Source organism: Cheilinus undulatus, linkage group 6 (assembly GCF_018320785.1).
Source record: "Cheilinus undulatus linkage group 6, ASM1832078v1, whole genome shotgun sequence".
NCBI lineage: Eukaryota > Metazoa > Chordata > Actinopteri > Labriformes > Labridae > Cheilinus > Cheilinus undulatus.
This window is the reverse complement of record NC_054870.1, coordinates 41,930,041-41,953,012: the sequence shown is the minus strand read 5'-3', so window position 1 is coordinate 41,953,012 and position 22,972 is coordinate 41,930,041. Positions and strand designations below refer to the sequence as shown.

Genomic DNA, 22,972 nt, shown 5'->3' with positions numbered 1-22,972 from the left:
CATCTTTCCTTCATCCCATCTGATTCCTCTGCTCTCGGTGAGAGTCAGGCAAAAATCAATTCTGTTGATTCCCTGACTGCTCCCATGTTTATGAGACGCACTGCCACGGGCGAAGGGCGCTGCCTGATGTATTCTGAAGTTATCAAAAGGCACAAGCTGCTAAATGGAATTCACTTCTTACTATGATGGAAAAATCTCAAGAATTAGTCTCAAAACTGTGATTTCTACCTCAATATAAAAGATGTTCAATGACCAGACCATTCCAATAGTGGAGCCTTTTTCAAAATTTTGCTATAAAGTTCTCTGAATGAAAAAGACTTAGCATGCCGATCACATACCTTAAAACCAGTCTGTTAAGTCATGGTTTACTGCAGTGATTTAAAATCAAGTCGTGTCTGTTTGGATGGAGTGGATCCTCCTCTGTGTTAGGCTGATGTGAGCTGCACCTGGGTCACCAGTGTTTGCACTGCCAGGCTTTTTGGTAGCTCATTTAGTTTAAGTATGTTGTTTGGTTACGTGCTTTGTGAGATTAGAACTAGTGTTTGTAGTGGAAAAAGTCTTCCCCTCTCTGCATGGATCACACCTCTCTACCCTATTGTCCTCCTTTACTTAAGGGAGGAACAATATTTTTTGTATTTTCAAGACATAAAGCCTGATTATCTAACCTTTCAAAGCAAATGGATTAGTCAGATCCCATGTCTGCCATCAGGCAAATCCATCTTGAAAAGCTCAAATCTGAAACGATTGAGCCAGGTCTGAAAAGGAGAGGTAGTTGCTACAGGCAGGTTTAATTGTGCCTGAAGCTGGTAGCAATGGCTGCCACCCATGTAGCGATTAGCACATATGTAGTTACAGTATAGCAGTGGTTTTATCAGAACTTGGCCACATTTCATTATTAAAGTCCCTGTAAACTGATAAAAAAAATAGTATTTTAGATTTGTTGTATGACAGGCTACTGTGTTATGAACCACAAAGCCAAATTTCAGCCACGAAAAACATCTCTACGTTTATAAAATTAAGCTTCAAGATCATGAAAAATGAGATAGTAATGTCTGCTCTAGAACGGTGTGGGTGTGTTGGTTGAATTAGCCGAAGCCACACCCACACAGGAGAAAAACAGTCCTCTCAAGTTTATAAAATGCTACAACCTGAAAAGAGGAATCAACCTCCTGCTATGCTGGTATGTTACGACTCTCAGAGAAACAATCGCATTCATGTCATGACAGACAGTTTAGAGCTAAAAAGCCTGTTTTATTTCCTCATCCTGTATTTAACTCTTCAGATATTCCTAATATGTCATATTCTGAGTTACATGATGATAAGTCTCTTTTCCATTTATGAGATAACTTTGAAGTTAAGTTCCTGCTGAAAGCACTCCGTTTCCTGATGTTGCTCTTCAAAATAAAAGTCTTCAATGGTGATTAACACTGTTGGCTTTTATTGTGGCAGATTTGGCAGGAATTGAATGTGTTGTCAGACACTTTACTAAACTTTGACATTGTGAAGCTAGCAGACATGAGTGATTGAACTGTTGCTGCTTTGAGAGAGACAAAGCCACAGACGGCTCCTTTTAATCACCACAACTAAAGACCAGTGAAATATGGATTAAAACGCACCTTCAGCAGGTCAGATGTTTGTTCCTGCTGCGCCTTGTTTAAGTGATAAATAGACAAGTACTCCAGCAATTAACCTGCCCCAGACTTAACGGTGAAGTCTGGCTAGAGCACACTTGCCTGGCTCTGTGCCAGAGCAGAAACAGAAGCTGGGGATTAAATTTACTGTTTTCTGGCACAAATCTCTCTGTTATGATACTTTTAATGACCTGTAGGCCACCAGAAAGATTTGGGAAATATATCTCACAATGAATAAAAACACAGCGTGTAGCCGCAGTTAACTTTCAGTGAAGGTAGTGACATCAGCTAACAGCAGGCAGTATTGGAATGATCTGCCCAGCCCGAATTAAACCAAGAGGTGAACAACTTTTAAACAGTCTAAATCAAAAATAGACACATAGAGCTCAATGTCTTCACGTTTACAGCAACACAAATGTTGGAGTTCACTTTACAGGGACAGGAAGGGTTAATGGCCCTAAATCCTCACTAAGTAATCCATTACTTTCATTGCATTTTTCATGCACTGTCAAACATTAATCAGAATATGCGCTTTAATTATTTCATTTGAGGAATATGACCTACTCTACCTTAAAAAATGCTGATGCAGAATTTACTGCATTTATATGTGTGAGTTTATTTTTAATTTAGTTTCATTTAAATACAGCGACCTTTAAAAGTGGGAGATTGCATATATCAGTCTAAAAAAACATCATACCTCAGCATCTTGATGACCCTTAATGCTTTGGTTGCAGTTTCAAAGCAATGTTTTTCTTTTCCCCCTTAAACTGTAACCTAATAGAAGTCTGGATTCACATCTAGATGTCCCTGCTCACTTGTGGTTCTGTTTTATCTCCACCATACACCGCCATGATTCAATTTAGCAATCCGATTACAATGTCGGGAAAAATGATATATTGTATGATGGTAATGATTTAAGTGCATTTGTTTTGATTCATTTACTGAGTCTCTGCATCACCCTCTGTACTGTTACCTGACGTAGATTCCTTGTTACTTTGACATCATGCCAATCATTGTCATTAAATTTCCCATTGACTGGCTCCACCAGAGCTTCAAAGGCTCCAGACCCCAAATTAATGACGAGTGAGACAGCCCCGTTTTTCAGCGCCAGGTTGACGTAATCAGCTGATTTGCCCGTGTGCAGCATCAGTCCATTCCTCTGTAGGGTTTTGAATGACAATGTGATTTCATCACTGCTGCTTTGAATCGGGTTCAAGGACAAGTCGTAGCAGAAGAACTCGGATCCTTTGAAGGTTGCAACATACTCTTCTTTTCCTGCAGAGACAAAAAAAAAAGAGAGAAATGTGGTGCATTAATATTTTGGCCTCTTGGGTGCTTATCGGGTAAGCTGTCAGGACAAAAAAAGACAATGGATTTGGAAAGACAAGCCATTCTGAAATGTGAAGAATGACACCGTTAGAAATCTGCTTACTAACTATTAACTAACTTGTACCAACCTTGGCCAGAGTAAAGAGGAGAGCCTTACTTCATCACATTCATTGCCTCATATATGAACACAAGCTGCAGGACTTTCAGTTCAAGGAGCTTCAGCTCAAGCGGTTGAAATATTCCCCTAGCCCATTGTTGTCTGTTTCCACTAAAGACCTGTGAGGATTAGGCTAATTAAATTGCTGCAAAAAATGCCACACCTGAACTTCACCAATCAGAAATATTCAGTGCTGGAGCCACAACAGAGTCATGCCTCTTTTGTAAAGTAAACAAGGGAGTGTTTTTGGGATGAATACCCTGCTCCCTGAGGTGAAAATACAGAGTTCCTCTAAAAGTCCCTCGGTCTTTGGGGAATTTTCTACATTGCAAATGCAGCCATATATGACACATTATGCCACACTGCTGCTACCTGCAAGGCTGGAACTCTATATCATTTACCCACCCGATTACAAAGCACACACGCATGAAAGTCACATCCCAGGACATGCATCTGAAGCATGTCATTCTGCCATCTATGTTGTTTGATGGAAGGCAAGGCCCCCAGTTTTCTCATATCCTTTACTAATCTTCAATAAAAGTCTGTCTGATGTCACCTTTTAGGCTCATGTGGACTTGATTGCTCGGTCATGGCAATTTACCCTCTGTAACATCAAGAGGAGCGGACCCTACCTGACAGAACAGCAACACAGCTCCCGGTGCAGACTGAATATGTACTTTTAGCTGCCATGCTAGCAGTATACATGGTGAAGTGTTTGAGTCACAGGGAGCTCAACATGGTGAGTTAAAAGTTACAGTCAAGGGGCTGCATAATGTTTAGCACTTTAAGAAATGTTTTAATATGTATGAGTTACATAATTGAAGGCTATGAGTTGATATTTAAAATTATGATAAAACATGTCGCTCTTACTCAACATGTTGCCCCTACTTCTATACATACCAAAGTCACTGTGTGTTTAGGAACTAGGATTTAAATCAGAAAATTACTCAGAACCAAATGATAAAAAGTATTTTTTTTAATTGAAGTTTTAACTGGCTGACAAAAAAAACACTATTCAACCTGCATAATTTCCTTCAAAAAGTCATAACATATTTCACAGGAGGGGAAAAAACAGCTTGACGGATTACTACTTGAGTTCTTTTTGTTTTCTTTGTCTGTGAGCTATTTTCCCCTTTTTCCCAGTGACATCTTTTGATTATGCTTGAGGAAGTACCCATTAATGTATCATCATGAAGTTTAAGGATATAACAGCTGCAGAACTGACATTCTACCAATTTCAGTACTCTGATTTGGTTCTTTAAGTGGGGATGGGGACACAAAGGGGATCAAGATATGCCTTCTAAAGAAAACTGAAAGTCAAAAGTTATTCAAATAGGATATTTTCCCAATTATTGTACAGAAAAAATGATTAGATTCGTTCAATACCAATTACAACCATAGTCATAGCCCAGTTATATGCTGAAATTAAAGTAATGTGTAAAAAAATCTGCAGTCAATATTATTAAAAAGTAGAAGCGTTCAGGAATAACAGCAAGTCAGCCATGAAGCAGAAGACCACATGAATTCACAGAGCGGTGTCAATGACTGCTAAGGTGCATGGTGTGTAAAAGTTGTCAACGCCCTGCTGATTCCATAGCTAAAGATATCTGAACTTCTACTGACATTAATGTAAACACTAAAACTGTGCTGTGGGGGCGTCATGGTATCTGTTTCCATTGTCGAGCAGCTGCAGGCAAGCCTCACCTCACCAAGTCCAATGCCAAGCATCAGCGGGTCACGTCTCTTGACCCACCAGTCTCTTCAATGGCAATTTGCAACCCAAATTTTCAAAAAATTTCAACAACACATTTTTATTTAATAAAAATGATGCAGTGTAGATCTTGGACGGAACAAAGCAAAAAAAAAAAAAAAAAAAAAAAAAACACAGACAGAACCGAAATGACACATTTTACACTCCATTCTATCATAACTGGTAAATTTTTGCTAGTTTTCCAGAGATCTAATTATCATGTGTGAAAGCTAATTAGTTATTGTAAGAAAAAAAAAAAGATAAATTATTTGAAATATTGAGAAATCATATAAATATACTCATTTTTACAGTAAAACAGTGAAATAAAATGTATGGATGCGTGCCTCCTAACGACTTTGTAATAAACTTGAGTACATAAACAATTTACCACCATTTTTTAGACACACATTCGCAACTCACCGAAAAACTTTTATAGGTCCTGACCTTTCAGCTGAGAACCATTGGTGTGAAGGACCTCGACACTGGACTATGAAGCACAGGAATGATGTTCTGTGGAGTGACGGATCAAGCATCTCTGTTTGGCAGTCATTTGGAAAAACAATCCGTGCCTGACTGCATTGTGCCACCTGGGAAGTTTGATGCAGGAGGGATCATGGTATGGGGCTGTTTTTCAGGGTTTGGGCTAGACCCCTTATTATCAGTATTCTATTCCACCATGACTGTGCTCCAGTGCACAAAGCAAGAACTATAAAGACATGGTTTGATGGGCTTAGTGTGGAAGAACTTGACTGGCTCACACAGAGCCCTGACCTCAACCCCATTGAGCACCTTTGAGATGAATTAGGATGGAGATTGCAAGCCAGGCCTTCTCATCCAACATGAGCGCCTGCCATATAAATGTTCCACAGAATGAATGGCCATGAATTCAACAATATCACTCCAAAATCTTCTGAAAAGCCTTCCATGAAAGGTGGAAGCTGCTTTAGTTGTAAAAGGGGGGCCGACTCCATATTAAAGTACATGTATTAGAATGCAATGTCATTACAGTCCCTATGCAATAGATATATGAAACAATCTTATGTGTCAGGTTAGGAAAGGCCTATTTTCAAGTGTGCATTGATGTGCACAACATAATATGCTTTAATCTACCCCACATATCCTGGAGATTTGGCACTTTTATTTTTTGGGTCATGGGCTGAAAAGTTTGGGCCTTGAGTTTTTTAATTCTAATCATAGTAACCTCATATAAACTGCAAGGGCAAATTCAGCCCCCCATTTGAATTCATTTATATGTCCTGAATCAAAATTGATATTTTTACTTTGACAATTCACTATCTGTCTAAAGAAGGATACTGAAATGTCTTGTTACTCCAGTAAGTGTAGCGGTGTTTTCCCAGGCTCCACAGTACAACAAACACCATATTTCTGACCAACATCCTCCCAGAAGAGAACTCTTCAAACGCTGCATGTCTTTGACAGCTTCTTATGGACGCGGCGCACCATCAAAAACACTCAATTAATTCAGCTACACATGTATCTCCATAAACTCAGACAAGTCGGCGCTCATCAGCTGTCAGACATCCTCAGATGTGACAGGACGCTCTGCAAAGCAAAAACAACCTTGAGAAAAAAACCCTAACACTGTTATTGTGGGGATGAAAAACAGAGCGGAGCTGAGCGTCTGAGGGTGATGCATGTGAAGACCCATTAGCGAGCGTTTAAAAACAGGTTTAGACAGATAACAAGCCATTAAGGCCACCAGCAGAAAATAAACCAACAAAACACAAATGGACCAAAGCATTCAATTATCATAAACGCAGAGTGTTGCACGTTTTGTATACATGCTTTCCAAAGACCCAGACACTCGCAGTCAAACATACTCACACATTTTTAGAGTAGCATCCAGCCATGAATGCAACAACACAACAAATAAAAGGGGTTGCTGTCCACAACAATTTGTCACCTCATTGATTCCCCCTTAAAGGCACTATAGAGCACCTCTGGGAAAACCACAAGGGGCCTTAATTGAAGTTGACTGGATCACCCTGCTCTTTGGTCATTCCTTCAATGTCTGAGCCCCCTATCAGTGAAAATGAAAGACCTCTACCCTCTTCACTAAACCCTCCCTTCCCTGATCCACGAGCTCAGTGAGCACATAACAAATACAGCCAATCGTGTGGGGTCATTCTCATCTCTCTCTCTCTCCCCACATCCCCATGCCTGCACTTCACAGTTAATTCCCCTAACCAATGGAGAATGAATTGTGTGTGTACAGCAGGGCTGTTGTTGGGAATTTACGACACTTGGGGCTCTGCCAAGAGGCAGTTTTCGGGACGAGGGGCGTACATCTCCATGGAGAATTGCATTTCCATTCAAACACTGGCAGTCTCTTGTACTCTGATGTAAACACGAGTCTAAATGAAGCTGAACAATTTGGGCATTACTCGAGCTTTGGCTGTTGTGCATTTTTAGAGGGAAAAAGTGCTAAATCCAACACCAATCAGAGTGTTGCATGCCTATTGTTTAACTCCCATGTTGCAGTGAAAGGGCTAAAGGTGAGAGGAATGTTCTCATAACTAACAAACTTACTACAGACAGCTATTCATTGATATTAACACTGGCAAAGTATGACTTGGCAAGCTTCACACATTTTGCTTTTTGAGGCTTTTCACTCTCAATTTCTCAGCCAAGTCAAGTGTCAGGCCAAGCTAGCACTCCAACTTCCATCTGGCCACTAATGCTCGACTGCTTACAAAGCACACAGCTGCCTCCTTTTAGATGCCTTCCGGATTCGGATAATAAGCCAATCTTCAATGCAAAGTATATTCCTAAGAAAAGCTGAGGAGGCACTCTACATTTGTTTGAAGCTAGAGGACAATTTTCAGTCTTTATCATCCTTATTCTGAGGCCCATAGAGCTGCCACTGACCACTGTGGCAAACAGACTTCATAAGCCCTTTGTGTTTAGCATTTTGTCCGTCCTTCCCAAAAAAAGTACCTCAAATAAACCCAACTTAATTTACATAGCACCTTTCATAACAACATCTGATGAATTCCCTCATTGATTCTTACAAATCTCATTAACCTTAAAAGTTGTCCTTTATCCCTAGAAATTCAAGGTTAGAATTCCCTGATATGTTCCATAATAAATACGAGTCATGTCTGTCTTTTGGAAATGTAAGACTGATCAGATTTTACATGAATGCAGAATTGATTAGAGCAGGGGTTCTCAACGTTGGGGTTGGGACCCCATTTGGGGTTGCGAGACAGATGCCTTAAAAAACTAAGAACATGTTTTAGATGACACTATTGCTACTTACATCAATTTTGTCAAATTTTAACCCGTTTTCATCACTTTTCCCCACCAATTTTATCAATTTTAACACATTTTGCATCTTAAAACCCATTTTTGTCAACTTTAAACCCTTTCCACCATTTATTTCTGCCTGTTTTTGCCACTTCTAAACCAAATCTTGCCACTCTCTGCCTATTGCTGGCTCTTTTGACATATTACTGCCACTATTAACCCCTTTTACCACTTTTCAAGCCACATTTCCCAATTTAATATACCCATTTATGCCAGTTTCTGACTTTTTCTGCCTCAGCTAACCCTTTTTTGCCAGTTTTGCCCAAATCTTTTTTTTTCAATAAACAGAGTCTGGGCCATGCCAATGATGAGTAGTGCCGAATGCCATATTTTAGCTACATCTGTCCTTGTTTGTCTGAAAACGGACATGCAGAAAGGTGTTAATAAAATACTCATTTTTCAACTTTTTAAAAAACTTTCACTGCTTCAGATCTCTTCAACAACTTCAACCCTGACTACTGAATTTTTTTTTTTTTTTTAATTTAATGTTACACCCTTTTTATGCCACTTATTGTACACTATGCCTATGACTTGGATTCGTCCATCCTAAACAGATGGGTCCATCCGGGAGTAAAACACGCCAGTTTTACCCTCCTTTTCTCACGCCTCCTCCTCTACCAAATCTAATGCGAGTGAATGCATTTGTTCATGTTAGGTTTATTTTATGTACAGGCATAAAGAATCAGAGGATATTTGTAGGATATGAACCACGAACACGCGCATTTCCACCTCTAACCAAAATGTGACCAAAAATATGCCAATTACGTGCAGATATAAATGTACTGCATCTTTGAGGTGATATATTCTTACCTATTGATCGAAAGGACCCGTGCATCCTCATGCTTGTAAATCCACTTGCTATGAAATGAGGGCAAAGTTGAAATCGTCCAAATGTCCCTCTTTTTTAGTCCCAGGCTGCAGAATCCACAGGTAGCATATCCTAATGTAAACACTTCACTTACGGCATGTCCGCTTGTAAACATACATGCAGATTCGCACCCGATCACACACGTAGGAGCCCACAAACTTTTCCTTACATATCTAGTCCACTCTCAGACATCCATATCTAGTGGCATGAATCAGTTCATTTAATTCTGATAATGTTTAGCGGGTGAAATAGCGCTCTGAACACTCTGAGTGCATGGAAGGAAAACCTTGTCTGCGCTGCTGAAAGGGTTTAAATGGTGTGCTGCACTATCCACTGGATCACTGTTTAATGGTGAAATTTAGATCCCTGGTGATCGACTGACTGCAAAAAAATGGGTGCTATAAGTTGTTTTGGTGCCCTAGACACGCAGTCATAAAATGTGTTTTTAATGGAAGTCTATGTGTCCGATTTCGGACAAACAAGGCTGGATGGAGCTATTTCGTGTCATGGGTGTTCTATGGGTGACACGATTTTCATTTATTATTATTATTTTTTTTTTATATGAAGAAAAATAATAACTTTGGCCAAATTTGATGCCTCAATCTATAAAAATGTGACTATTAACTAAAAAAAACGATGATAAAAATGATGAATGTCCTCAAAACGGACATAGTAGGGACCGAGGGTTAAGAAAAGAAAATCGAGCACATGTTCTAATCAAGGTTGCACACTGACAACGAAATTTCATTTGGTGTCAGACCATCATTTTTTTTCGGATCAGACTCAATTTATGCAAAATTTAGCATCAGTTCAAGTCATTTCAATGGGTGAATGATGAATCAAAACAGTGCCTGCTGCTTCCTCCTTGCTTGCTCACCCCCACCAGACCCCTCCTCCCTCTCTCTGTTCCTCTCTCTCGCCCTGAAACCTCACTTTAAACACCAAAGTTTGCTCATTTATTATGTGGATATAAACCATGGAAATATAACAGATAGATGGGTGATTTATGATTCAGATCAGCACCTTTATGCTCTCTCGCTCACTCACCCCCGTCCAAGACCTCCCTCTCTCCCATTCCTGAAACCTAACTAAAAACACCGTAGTTTGCAGGTGTGTAATGTGGATATCAACCATGGAAATATAACAGATAAAGGCATACATTTGTAGCCTCCTCACAGCTTATAACAGAGACAGAATTAAAAAAGTTGCTCTCAGTGTCTCCAACGTGGCTCAGTGCTATGACGCATGAATGGGTGCTGAATGAAGCTCTCTGTCAGGATGGATCCAGTGGGATTTTAAAGGAGTGACAGAGACGCAGGCTCGCAGTACGAAACTATTTGCCACTTTCTATGGATTTTTGCAGTGAAGGCAAATAAAAACGCATCAGACCCAGTGTGCAATGTCCGAGTGCGTGACATTTTCTCGGATTACGGATCCGAAAAAAGATGCATCCGAAAATAAAGGACCCAATGTGTAAAGACCTTTAACCTCAGCAGTTGGAAGAGACAGGCCAACCCCAAGCTACCACTGAAGTTACATAATGCTGGAAGCACAACCGGGCTCTCTGTGGAAAATGGATGGGCTTCGTTCCTTTTAGTTGTTGTAGACTGATTTTGAAATTACTTCAACTTCTAGTTGAAAAAGTAAAATAGTTCTTGATTTTTTTTAGGTAAATGAGATGTTTTCCTTCAGAAGAACCCACACAAATTGAAAGAGCTCAGACTCATTGGCTTTTGAAATTCAAGCACTGTTATCTCCAAGGAACCAAAGTTATAGACATTCAGAACTCCTAGCATAATCTTGTTAGAATGATAGCATCCAAAGACAAAAAAAAAACTGGTGTAGGATAAGAGCTGGCAGAGACAGAAACAGAGCTTAAGGCACACTGAATGTGAACTTTAAAATTTGTGGGTTGCCAAAAAATCCCAACTCTGATTTCTTTTCTGTTGAATCTTTTTGGAACACATTATTTAAACATTCCGGCAAAACTGCAGCCTAAAAAATAACATGTCAAATACTTGTGATCAAGCTACCCAGTGTTCTGAAAAAGCATTAATGCTGCTTTAACAGCAGCTTTGGCTCTAAGCTATCCTGCTCTGAACAGTTGCTTTACAATCAGCACAAGCTTGTTGTGACAAGTGTGCTGAAAGCTACAAAATACGGCCTAACATCAGTTATTTAGCTTTAAAATCGTGCATATAATGGGTGGAACTCAAACTCCATTTGACTGTAACTGACAGTGCCTACGCTATAAATAAATCAATAAAAATCTAACAAAAGCTGATGGATGCAGACAGTATTTGTGGCTTATTTAGATAAACACATATTAGCTATATTTTAAAGCAGAATAAAAGGACAAATACTAAAAATTAAACCACGTCCCCTCGAGGTGAAAGCACATTCTGAAAGTGTATTTCACATTGCTGACAATTATCCCCTTTACATACCCTTAAAGCGGATAATGACTTCCACCTGAATTCACCTCATTACACCACCATATGCAAAGAGCGACCTGAATATCTTTGTGTGCTCGCTGCATAATTTCTAAGCCTTACAAAAAAGGCGACAGCAGCGCAAATGGTGAGCAACAAGTACATTTTTGTGTGCATCTCTTTCAGACACAGGATCACAGCAGACAACAACCTGCAGTCTTGTAGCCGATGTGTCACTCAGATGTGTCACTTTCCTGCAGAAAAAAAAAACAAAGCTACATGATGCTGGAGAAGTTTTGTCATTTCGCTCTTGTGGGCATTTTGGGTGAGCACCCCACCTTGTCTCTCTGGGCTCTTCTATGCTCTATAGTCAATCAATCTACAGCACGCTGCTGGCATCTTACTGCCCTTGAGTCATGACACTGAACGGGGACATGGATAAGAGCCAGATCCTTTAGTCTGTTTTCAGAGAACAGAGGACAGGAAAAGACAAGAACAGAGTGAAAATGTAGCTCCAGAGGAGAGGCCAGAAATAGACACCAGCCAGGTAAGAAGTTATCACAGTTTGTTATTCAGTTCTAATCAGCCCTTTTTACATAGAAGCAGAACTTCAGTGTTTTACCTCACACTAAATTTACACCAAGATGCTAACAAGCTTAGAAATTCATCATCAGCAGACCACGCTTTACACCTGCCGTCAAATTAAAACTCAAGCATGTGGAGTCAAAATGATGATTTTACAGAGACAGAGCCACGCCTATCCCTAACCATAAATATCAAACATGTCTGATATTTCCAAATCGCCATCAGGCGGCCTCTGACAGAATACCCAGGACGGCCAATGAGAGCGAGCAGACCTGGAAGCACCATCAACCAGATGTTGCATACTTTTAAACATGGCAGCATACATAAACACCACTGCGCCCTGAGCCAAGATGAATATGGAAAAAAGACTACCAGCTTGTGGAGTTATTGCAACAACACTTTATGCCTTTATGATATCCCAAGAAAAACAAGTTATAGCTAACAGTCATGTGACAACACAGAGGCACTGAAAAGCTTAGAGTAGTGGCAACTACCACTGGATTTATTCCCCATACTTTCATAGACATTGTTTGTCTTTGCTTTATCCACTTGTTTTTCTATCAGGCAGACTAAGCAGAAATGCCCATCATTTCCTGTCAGGACTGAGTGGTTGGAAAAAGTCTTGACTTGACCTGAAAAATGTTCTTATGGTAATGATCTTCCACATTTGTTACAAAGATTTAGATTTCAAGATCTTGAGTAAAGCCAGCCAAAGATTCAGTAGAGTTATGGCAAATGACTCTTTACTCGACACTCTTATTTTTCCCATGAACCCCTTCTATTTTATTCTCATCCTCTGCTGTAAAAGAAATTGTTAATCAATAACACATAATTGCCAGCACCATCCCCAAACCACATTCTCTGTGGTTCCAGTACACTTGCAGCTGTGGTGCAGAACTAACTGCCCCTTTTGATGGAAGTAATACAATTATTCGCCACTCTAATTGAATTAGTGTCACAAAGAGTCAAAGTGCAACGATGCTGCACGCATCTCCAGCAGCCAGCCAGGTACACCTCGCCGGAAAAAATATAAAAAGAAGAGACAGCATAAATGTCCCAAAGTATCAATTAACCCCCAGCTAATAAAAGCTGAGCGCACAGAACTAAATCAGTCATTCATCATGACGTGCCAAGGGGCCACAAGCTGGAGCATATGTAAGTACAACAGTGCCAGCGTGGGACCGAGCGACCAGGAGGCTCCTCATCAGTCACTCGGCTCTGACACTAATCTGGCATCTGCTACTCTACGGCTGCTTTTTAAATTAGCGCGCACCCAGGGGAGTGCTCTGCCTGTCAACATCAAATCATGACACAACATTCTGCAACAGACTCAGCAGGAAGTGCGAACAAATTACCTCGGAAATGAACGTCAGGGGGTGGCGCTGGCTTAAATTGTCTTCATTTCAGCGGCAACATTTTGAAACTCGATGATGAAAGACATTTGCAGAAACTTTAAGAAACATGAAGGATGTTCTGCTAGTTTCATATTTTTTTTATGTATTAGAGCCTTTCTTCAACTAATGTTTATTTATGCAGTTCAGTGACATGCCTCATTATGTTACCAGATGTCATGTTTTATGTTTTACTCGTCATTTACCTCTTCTTTACTTCTGTCTTTTTTCTGTTTTCTGGTTTGTTCTGCAAAGTGTTGCATGAACATTCATCTGGTAAACCGCCCAAACAAAGTGTTTGAGAAGGGCGGGACTTTTAAATACATTTTTGGAAGGTGATTGGATGACTGTTCCGTCTGTCACATTCATTACAGGCCAATCAGGGCGACAAGACAAAATGAGGTAGTAGGCATGTGCAGTTCTGGTAGTAACTCTCATTCCTTGACCCTAATCTGACCTCATCAATTCATCCCTCCACCCTTACCCCCTATTTGTTGACCCTTAGAGTCATGCCAGTATTAATCACCCAAATCCATTTATTTTATTGTCGTAGTAATTGTTAGTGAAATGAGCTTTAGACTGAGTGCATGGTGGCTGCATAACAGCTGCATCATGGCTTCATATTCATTTCACCTTGCATGTTAATGAGTTAGGACTTTCAGACTGCGAGTGTGAGCACCAAGTCTCACATGCATGATAGGCAGGGTGGAAGTAACTAATTAGTTTTACTCAATTACTGTAATTGAGTTGCTCTTTTGTGTACTTTTACTTTTTAAGTAGTTTTAAATTTGTTTTCTTTTAGTTAAGTATATTTTGGGGTAAGTATTGCACTTAGTTTAGCTTTCACAACACATGCCAGTCAGCAGCACATAGCAAGAGATCGATCGTACATTTCATCCAAAAACAGCTGCTGTATTCTAATTGTACTTAATACTTATTTTGAGTTGAGCACTTAACTACAAAATTATCTATCTTTGCATTTTCCTCAATTACCAAGCAATTAGACTCATGATAGTATTTATGCTTAATGTTGTAATCAAAATCACAATATTGCGCTGTTTAATTGCAACTGCAAATTATTTTCAAATTGTGCATTCACTTTTATTTGAGTAAATTTATAGGCCAGTACTTCTACTTGTACTTGTATAAATTTTAATTCTGCTGTACTTTTACTTGAGTTAAATATTCTTGTACTTTTTCCACCTTTGCTGAAAGGCATGTTTCAAGAATCTTGAGAATAGAGGGCTCGCCTATTGACCCGTGAGGTGAGTGTGTCTCACAGCATAAATAGGCAGGAAAATGAGAGCAGTGGCGCTTTTATGGGGAGAAACTTACCTCATTTGGGCATAATGCTTTTATTCTGAAAATCATCTGGCTCAGCTGTACAATGGATCAACTTGTCAGGTGATTATTGAGGTAAAACTGAATGAAAGATGGGGCTGTGACAGCAGAGAGGCACAGTCAACATGTGCTGACCAAATTATGACTTTTCTTCAAAAAAAAAAAAAAAAAAAAGAAAAAAAATGGTGGCATGCAGCCTCATCATGGATCCTTGGCCCCTTCCAGAGGCAACGGTAGGGTTGCTAGAACAGCCAGAGTAATTGCAAAGCCAAGCTCCACTGGTGCTGTCTTGTTCATGACATTCCCCGGCTATAACTGTGACTAACTACATGACTGTCAGAGATCTCACTAACACCTACCCCAAGTCCTCACACCACTAGAAATGCCCCTCTTCTGCTCCTGGTAACAAGCTGAAGTCAAAGAGCTTGTTGTGTCACACTCAACTTTCTACAGGTTCAGAAGGAGTTCACAGTTGTAGAAACAGGAAAAAAGGCTTCCAGAGTAACACCTGTGGATTTCCAAGGGCTAGATGTGCCATAAATAAAACAGGAATCTGATGCAAAGCGACACAAAGACCAGAGTTGTTTAATCGTCTGCGGCGAAGCTCGGTGACTGACACTGGATTTCACTCTGTTCCCATTCACTCCCCGTTTCCTTGTTTGAGTGGCAGCCTATTAAAATGATACAGAAGTCACTGTCTGGAAGTCTATTAAAATGATAGGAAGTTAGCGTCATGAAGCCGGCTTAAGCCTCTTACGTTATGACAGAGAGAAGAGTTTGTGAAGTGTCGGCTTCTCTGAGAACGTATTTTATTACATGATTATCACACCATTCAAACAACTTCATAAAGAGTCTCAAACTGCTCTAAAGATAGGCATTCCCAAACCACTGATTGTTTTACTTCACATCAGTTGTTTTTGTCTGCAAAAGAAATGAAGTCTCTGTGAAGCTGACTTCTTTTGTTGCAGGCTGTGCCAGAGCAGCAGAAACCAATGACAGAGCCTCAATTAGCTCTGTTAAATGTAGGGAGGCATTTGACTGAAGCAGTCAGCATGTGTGCACATGTGTAAGCTTATACATAGCAAGCTCTGTCAGACACCATGCTGTGCTAGCTTAACGTACACTGTCATTTAGGTTCCCAGTATGACAGACGTCTCGCTGGGCTCAGAAACAGGCCCCTCCCTGTCTGTCAGTCTGCAGAGATGTTCAGTCCACACTGAGCTTCCTCATAATTGGCTTTTCCATTCAGCTTGTCAAATGTTTAAGGCACTTATTAGACGTGCAGCTAACTCTGCAGAATGATTGGCGTTCAAGGTGATCATCTGTTACTTTGACAATGCATTTCTACTCTAAAGATTTATTCTAATAGAATTCTGGACAAAGCAATCATCAGCATATATGTCTTCCCTCCTCCTTTTACTTGGCAGATATTCAATGTGCTATTTTCATGTGCCTGCTCCTGAACATTTTCAAAAATGCAGGAACTCTCCTTGAAATCCTCCTGAGTTTGTTGTTCACACATTCACCTCACAGTGGGAGACTCCTCTGTGGGATGGGTCGTCTGAGGCTGACTACTCATAAAAGTATGGGATAAGCACAGTTTCAGTCACTTTTAACAGTATTATTCTCCAAAATCACTACACACCAGCCTTCAAGCTTGTTGAAGCCCAATTAAAAACCTAAAAATCTTCAAAGGCCCACCAAATCCTTCATACAACCATAACATAAGGGTCTGAATATTTAATCCTATTCAGATTTTTTTTTAATTCTTTTGCATTATTTTTTAAAATTAAGATCATTCTGATCATATACAGTAAATAGTGATTATTTTTTTTGGGGGGGGGGGGGGATATAAGCCTTTAAATGCCTATTTAACTACAAAACCCCTGAATTTTGTAACTTAAGAAAAAAATATATATATATGTTTGAAGTACAATGCAATCGGACTTCCTTGAATGGGACTGTCATAGCCTTGATTATGCAAATAATGAACCACAACTTTTTATGAATTGCTATATATTCAAAGGCACCACTTTTTTGCATTTACCTTTTAATCAAGATCAAACCTGATCATAAATATCACATATTGATGACTTTCTAGGAATTTAACTCCTTTAATGCCAGTTTGACTAGTTAAAACAAACAAACTAATTTTTATAATATTTTAAATGTGAGAAAATATTTTCTCTACACATTGGACCTCCTTGAAAGGGATTATCACAGCCTTAAATATGTAAATAATAAGCAAACACTTTGATTTTTATGCATTTTTTAATAAAATTTCAAGATTTTAATAAATTGTTACACTAAGGGTGCAAATAGCAAAGATGTTATGTTTCATTGCTATTTAGTGCAATAGCAATAAGAAAACAACACTTTCTTGAATCAATTTAAAAATCAAGCATAGACCTGATTTTTTTAGGGAATTTAACCCTTTCAACGCCAGGTTAAGTACAAAAAAAACAAAAAAAAAAACAAAAAAAAAAACAAAACAAACAAACAAAAAAAACCCTGATTTTTTAATATTTATTTTGAGATTGGATTTCATTGTAGAGGATTATCACAGCTTTTAATATGTTAGAAATGAGCAACAACTTTGCGTTTTATGCTTTTATTTAAATACAATTTCAGATTTTAATAAAATGGTACACTCAGTGTACCATTTTAATGGCTTAAAATTGGTGCCAAACATAAATAGAAAAAAAAATAAAAATAACAATAAAATAAACACAAGTCCTAAAAAAAAAAAAAAAACCACTTCATTGCATTAATTTTTAAAATCATGATCGGACCTGATCTTCAATATAAAATCTAAAATATTTTTTAGTAATTAGACACTTTAAATGCTTGTTTAAGTACAAAACCCTGACACACACACACACACACACACCCCCACACACACACACACACAAAGTGGATACATGCAAATTGATTTCCCTTGAATTGGATAGTCACAGGCCTGAAAATGTAAAAAATGAGCAACAACTGGTTCAGAGGATGCTTTCACTGGTAGTGGTGGTGGGGTAAACTGGCATGCACACACTTGTCTGATAAAACGCTAATCCATCCTAAACAGCATTAAGGATCGCCTGCTAAACCAGGAGAACGATGCTGCTGTCTCTCAAACTGACAGGTGCTTATTTCCTTGTGAGGCAGGAAAGTGAATTCTGATCTTAACTACTAGATGGAGACGTGTTCTAAATGCAAAGAGCTAACAGCAGCACTTAAGTATTGTGCTTGTTATCAGATAATTCTCAATGGCTCTTAATGGGAGGTGTAAACAGCCTCTTTGTATCCAGATGTTTATTTATTTATTTTTTTTCAAATTCATACAATTTGGAGATGGTTTGTCACAAAATAAAGGTACAGCCTACAACTAAAGGAGACTACAGAGAGGAGTAGTCCTGTTTTTGCCTTCACAGCAGCCTAAATCCTCATTGGATTTCTGTCATGCTGCAGCCTGAGCCATGTCTACCAAGAAATTGAACTGTACCTCAAGAAAGAAAGCCTACAGTTTTTTTTTGTGAGTGCTAAAGAAGGTGGAAACTCACTACACCTTCTGTTTTTGAAAACTCCCCCAACTTATCTGCTCTGAGTACAATAGTGATGCGGTACAATGTTATTTTTATCTTGGAAAATGTTAACACCAGAGAAGGAAAACTGCTTGCACTGCAGAGTGAGTTTTGTCCTTTAAATGAGCTAAATATGCCAGGTTTTTACACAGTCGTGCCGAGCTGTTGCCACACAGTTGCTGCCAGCAGCATCACAGATAGCACCGTGTGAACAGCTGGCGACACGGATTGTAGGAAGGAAGTTGTCTTTTTTGTTTCTTCCGGAAACTCATCCAGATGCAGAAAAAAGGGCGAAAGATGCCTCATTAGGCAGTTTCTCAACACTCAGTGCTCCATGTTTTGCGCCCACTTCCAATATGTCGTATCATAGAGAGGCCAAACATGTAAATATAATGTATACTATCAACTATTAGAGCTGTGATTGTGATAATAAAAATGATAACCATTACATATGGCAGAAAGCAACATACATAAGGTACAGGGTTGTGAGAAAGTAGATGCTTTCATTTATTAATTTCTATGGTTCTGATTTGACTCAGACCATGCCAACATCTAATGATTCTCCAAAATTCGTCATTCATCCAAATTCACTTTTCACCAGCAGCCAGTTTGAGTGCAGCACATCTAGTAGTGGCCCTCCTTGGTCCTGGCTTGTCAGTTCCACTGCTAACATTAGCTAGCTTGCAGCATTTCCAGTGTAGGGTGGTCTCTATGGCACTAATGCACTGCCTACAATATGTAAGGTCTGCAATTAGAAAGTGAAGCACAAATAACAAAATCTGTCTTCTGCTTCATTTTCTAAGTCCTGCAGCCCTACAGCAATGTCACCTAGGAGGGATTTGTGATTGCATTGTTTTAAGTTAGCTGGCTTAAGCCCACACATTTTAGTCATATTTAAGCATTCAGCAAGTCATGTTCTTTTCTCTTTTTTTTTTTTTTTTGGAATGGGGGTAGACTTTTTGGGGGGACTTTTTTTTTCCTTTTCTTTGGACAAGGCAGCTGAAGAGACAGAAATATGGGGCTGGGCTCAGCCTTATAGATCGAGTAACAAGCTCGGGCATCTGGAGGAAGCTTGAAGAGGAGCCACCTTGGCCTGAAAGGAGCCAGTCAAGGTGGTTCAGGCATCTGACTAGGAGGCCTTCTGGTTGCAACTCTGTGGAGGTATTCCAGGCAAGTCCAACTGGGAGGGGACCTCAGGGTAGACTTAGGAATCGTATATCTCATCAGGTCAGGGAACTCCGGGTTTGTCCGGGCTGACTTGCCTCACCTGCTGCCACGACAAAGTGGCCCAGCATGAGCAGAAGCAAATGGATGGGATTTTAACTGGCCATAGATACCAAGGTTCTGATTTTAACAGCCAAAACTTGGATCTTCTTTGTTTTTAAATTACATTTCAACGAATCATAATGACATTTTATTTCCTTTGCCTAACAGTCACTGAGCTTTGTGCAGCATTGTAAGCTCAAGGGACAGCAAGGTCTTTGGTCTCTGGCGCTGTTATTTTGAGGGTCACAGGCTGTAAAGTTTGGGAATCCCTGACTTGACTGACCTGACCTTAAAACGCATCTTTGCGTTACCTTATAATGCCACATTTATTAAGAAAGCAAGATTTTATCCTGCAGGTTTTAGCGCAGATTTCACCATTGAAAAACTATTCTTAACTAGCTGGACCTGAGAGAGGGTTTCGGGGACTAGCCACGGCTGCCTGGGTGAAGGAGGATGCTAGGATATACCCTAAGATTATAAAGTTTGGGGTTTTGAAAAATGTGGAACCAGTTCCTTGCAAAGCGGGGTTTGAACTACATCCCTACTCTAGTGCAAACTAGACTGGAGTAGATCCTGAAATAAGTACGCCTATGTAACAAATCAATGCATTGCAAACTGTGAACTGTATCCAAATGAGTATCTCTGATTCAAACTGTTCCACAGCTAAATGTACACTCTAAAATGGGTCCCATTTTTCACTCATTCTTGATTGCATATATCACGTCTCATTGTCTCTTTCTCAGTCAGTTGCTGCTAGGAGAGAGAGAAACACAAAGCCAAAGCTACACTTGCCTGACTGAGACAGAAAAAGAAGAAAAAACTGTTTACAGCAACTGTTGGAAAAAAGGCAGAATGAAGGTTAAGGCTATTTTGTTATTTATAGCCACTATCCTCGTCTCGCTCTTACGAAGTATAGACATGGGATTCATATAGAATTTTGAGGTTGCAAGGTCTTATACTGATGCATAGTTAAAGTTTCTAAGATATGAAATCACAGCTTCAAGGTAGAGAGTTTTTTCAGTGTTGGAGATCATCCAATAAATCTAATAACCCCAACAAGGCTAGAGCAGCCTTATGAGAGTCTGTCGGCCTGCTCAGCCCTGCTGGCAGAGTCTCAATCAGGTGTGCAGGCGTCTCTCCTTCGGGTGTAGCTTATGTGATGACGACTGTGAAACAGCCTGTGCACACGTTCATGCGTGCATGAAAACAGTCACAGTAAAACTGATATGGACACAGAACACGCACACATTAAAGAGTATTATCTCCTTCATCCTTCTGACACATAAACTACATGACATTCTAATAACAACACCGGCTTCTGCAACGTCTACATCATGAACTGCAATTTCCTCCTCAAGAAAAGGTGACTCAGACAGCTTTCAAAACAAACTATTATGTGCAGACTCACATCCAGCATCAATCTGCATGGCAGAGAAAGACTTCATATTGGTCAAACTGAACACTTTGCAATTACATTTCATTTTCTCTCACTGTGATGCTTTTAAGATATTACAATTACACAATGCTGGCTTTTTCCACACTAGACACGGTATTAAAATAGCAGATTTGTGTGCGAAGAGGCTTTAGATACTCTGAGCTCCATGAGCATCAGTGGAGAGTTTGAACGAGAAGTGGAGAACTCTTCTAGTTTCAACTACAGAGGATTCTCCAGATCAAATGTATGCCAGAAATAAAAACGGGCAGACATTTATAGGTGGCAGCTGGGCCATTAAACTAGATCTTTGGGTGCACTCCCTTACCAACGGGAACAATTTTCTGGAGTGGGGTTAACAAATAGCTCCCCTCAAAAAGTAGCATCTTGAGGACTTAATGACCCTGGCAAGACAGAAATTTCTTGATGGTCTACCTGAGCCTCTTTTAAGTCAACACACAGCTGGGGGGGAAGGGCGATAGCAGCAAAGCCTTTGGATTTCTAACAAGAATACCCCAGTGAGGGGCATCTTTATATTGCTTCAATCAAGTCAGAGCCTTCCTGATCTTGAATCATTAATATTAGATCGTTTTGATTTTTACAATTCAGGATTGGGCCGCCTTAGACAGAATACACAAACTAGCCAGTGAGAGAGGTCAGACCCCTAATACAGCAGTGACTACAAACGCAACTGTGCTCTAAGCCATTAGAAACACTGAGAAAGATCAGCCTGTGGAATCAAACAGGAATGCAAACCGAATGCATGCTAGTAAAGCCAGCTGAAGACGCCTATTTTCCTCCATATTTGTTATTCACTTAAGTAATTTTGTATCCCACAAGTGTCCCATGTCTGTGAAATTGCAACTGTGACACTGTAAATAATGACTGCAGCTGTGTGGTCTCACAGTCCATCCAAACTGTCTAAACTGTATGTTCAGAGGATTATAATTAGGGGTCAGCAAATTACCAGTTGCCCATAAATTCATGAATGAAAAAGTGCACTACTTCAGCTTTACTGTGAGTTTTTTCCCCCCTCTGTCTCTGTTTTCACTCTCCACAGTCTCACTCAATACCCATCCCACAACGCAATCTGACTGGCTGGACGTGAGAGGTTAAATTCTCTTCCCAAGACTCCCTGATCTGGCCCCAGGCCCGGAACTAAGCCGGGCCAGGATCCCCCATTATACCCTAGGGCCCAGGCTGGGTCAGGCGTCAAAGACGTCCTGTCAGACTTGGCAGCATAACCAGACCCGGCAGTTCTACCCTATTTTTTGAGTTTTGTCCTTTTTTCTTATTTTTTCACTTTTTTTCATACATCAGGACAACATCCCTCAGTGCAGACCCATGAACAAATTACAAGACCAGGTACCCTTTGTGGTCATGTCTTTTGAATCAAGACATCTTTTAAACCTCACTCCAAGTGATTTACTTACTAAACATTATATCACTGGTTTCTTCAAATGTATGTTTTTGAGGTCATGAGGGAGAAAAGCTGATAAAAGGCAGCACAGGGACCAACTATGCACAGATGGAAGAAATCAAGAGAACACTTCAATTGATCAAAGCTTTAATGCAAATCAGTTTTTCTAATGAAGCCGTCTGTTTACAGACTGATGCTCTCAAAACAGCTCAGCACAGTCAGTGCACAGTGATGTCCGTGCGTCTGCTCCTCATCCTCACTGCTCTGAATATCATAAACCATATAGACAATGTCTAAGACATGGTTCTGTGTTGCACTCATGACAGTCTTAACTGAACAGACTAATTTCATTTTAAATAATCATAATTGTAGTTTAAGACATTAACCATAAAAGCCAACTTATTTAAAAAATCAGGCTTCTGGTATTGTAAATTGGGCTTGGGCCTATGAATACACCTAATGGGTCACTTC

General features: G+C 39.8%; 1 protein-coding gene across 12 annotated transcripts in view; it reads right to left on the bottom strand.

The window, feature by feature from the left end:
- LOC121511094 (neurexin-1a) overlaps positions 1-22,972 on the bottom strand; it is a 572,512-nt gene that overhangs the window by 374,799 nt on the left and 174,741 nt on the right. For all 12 annotated transcript variants that reach the window (XM_041789632.1, XM_041789633.1, XM_041789637.1 and 9 more), the window contains one exon: positions 2,605-2,906. In XM_041789632.1, coding sequence (XP_041645566.1) covers positions 2,605-2,906 — 302 coding nt within the window. The remainder of the gene's footprint in view (positions 1-2,604; positions 2,907-22,972) is intronic.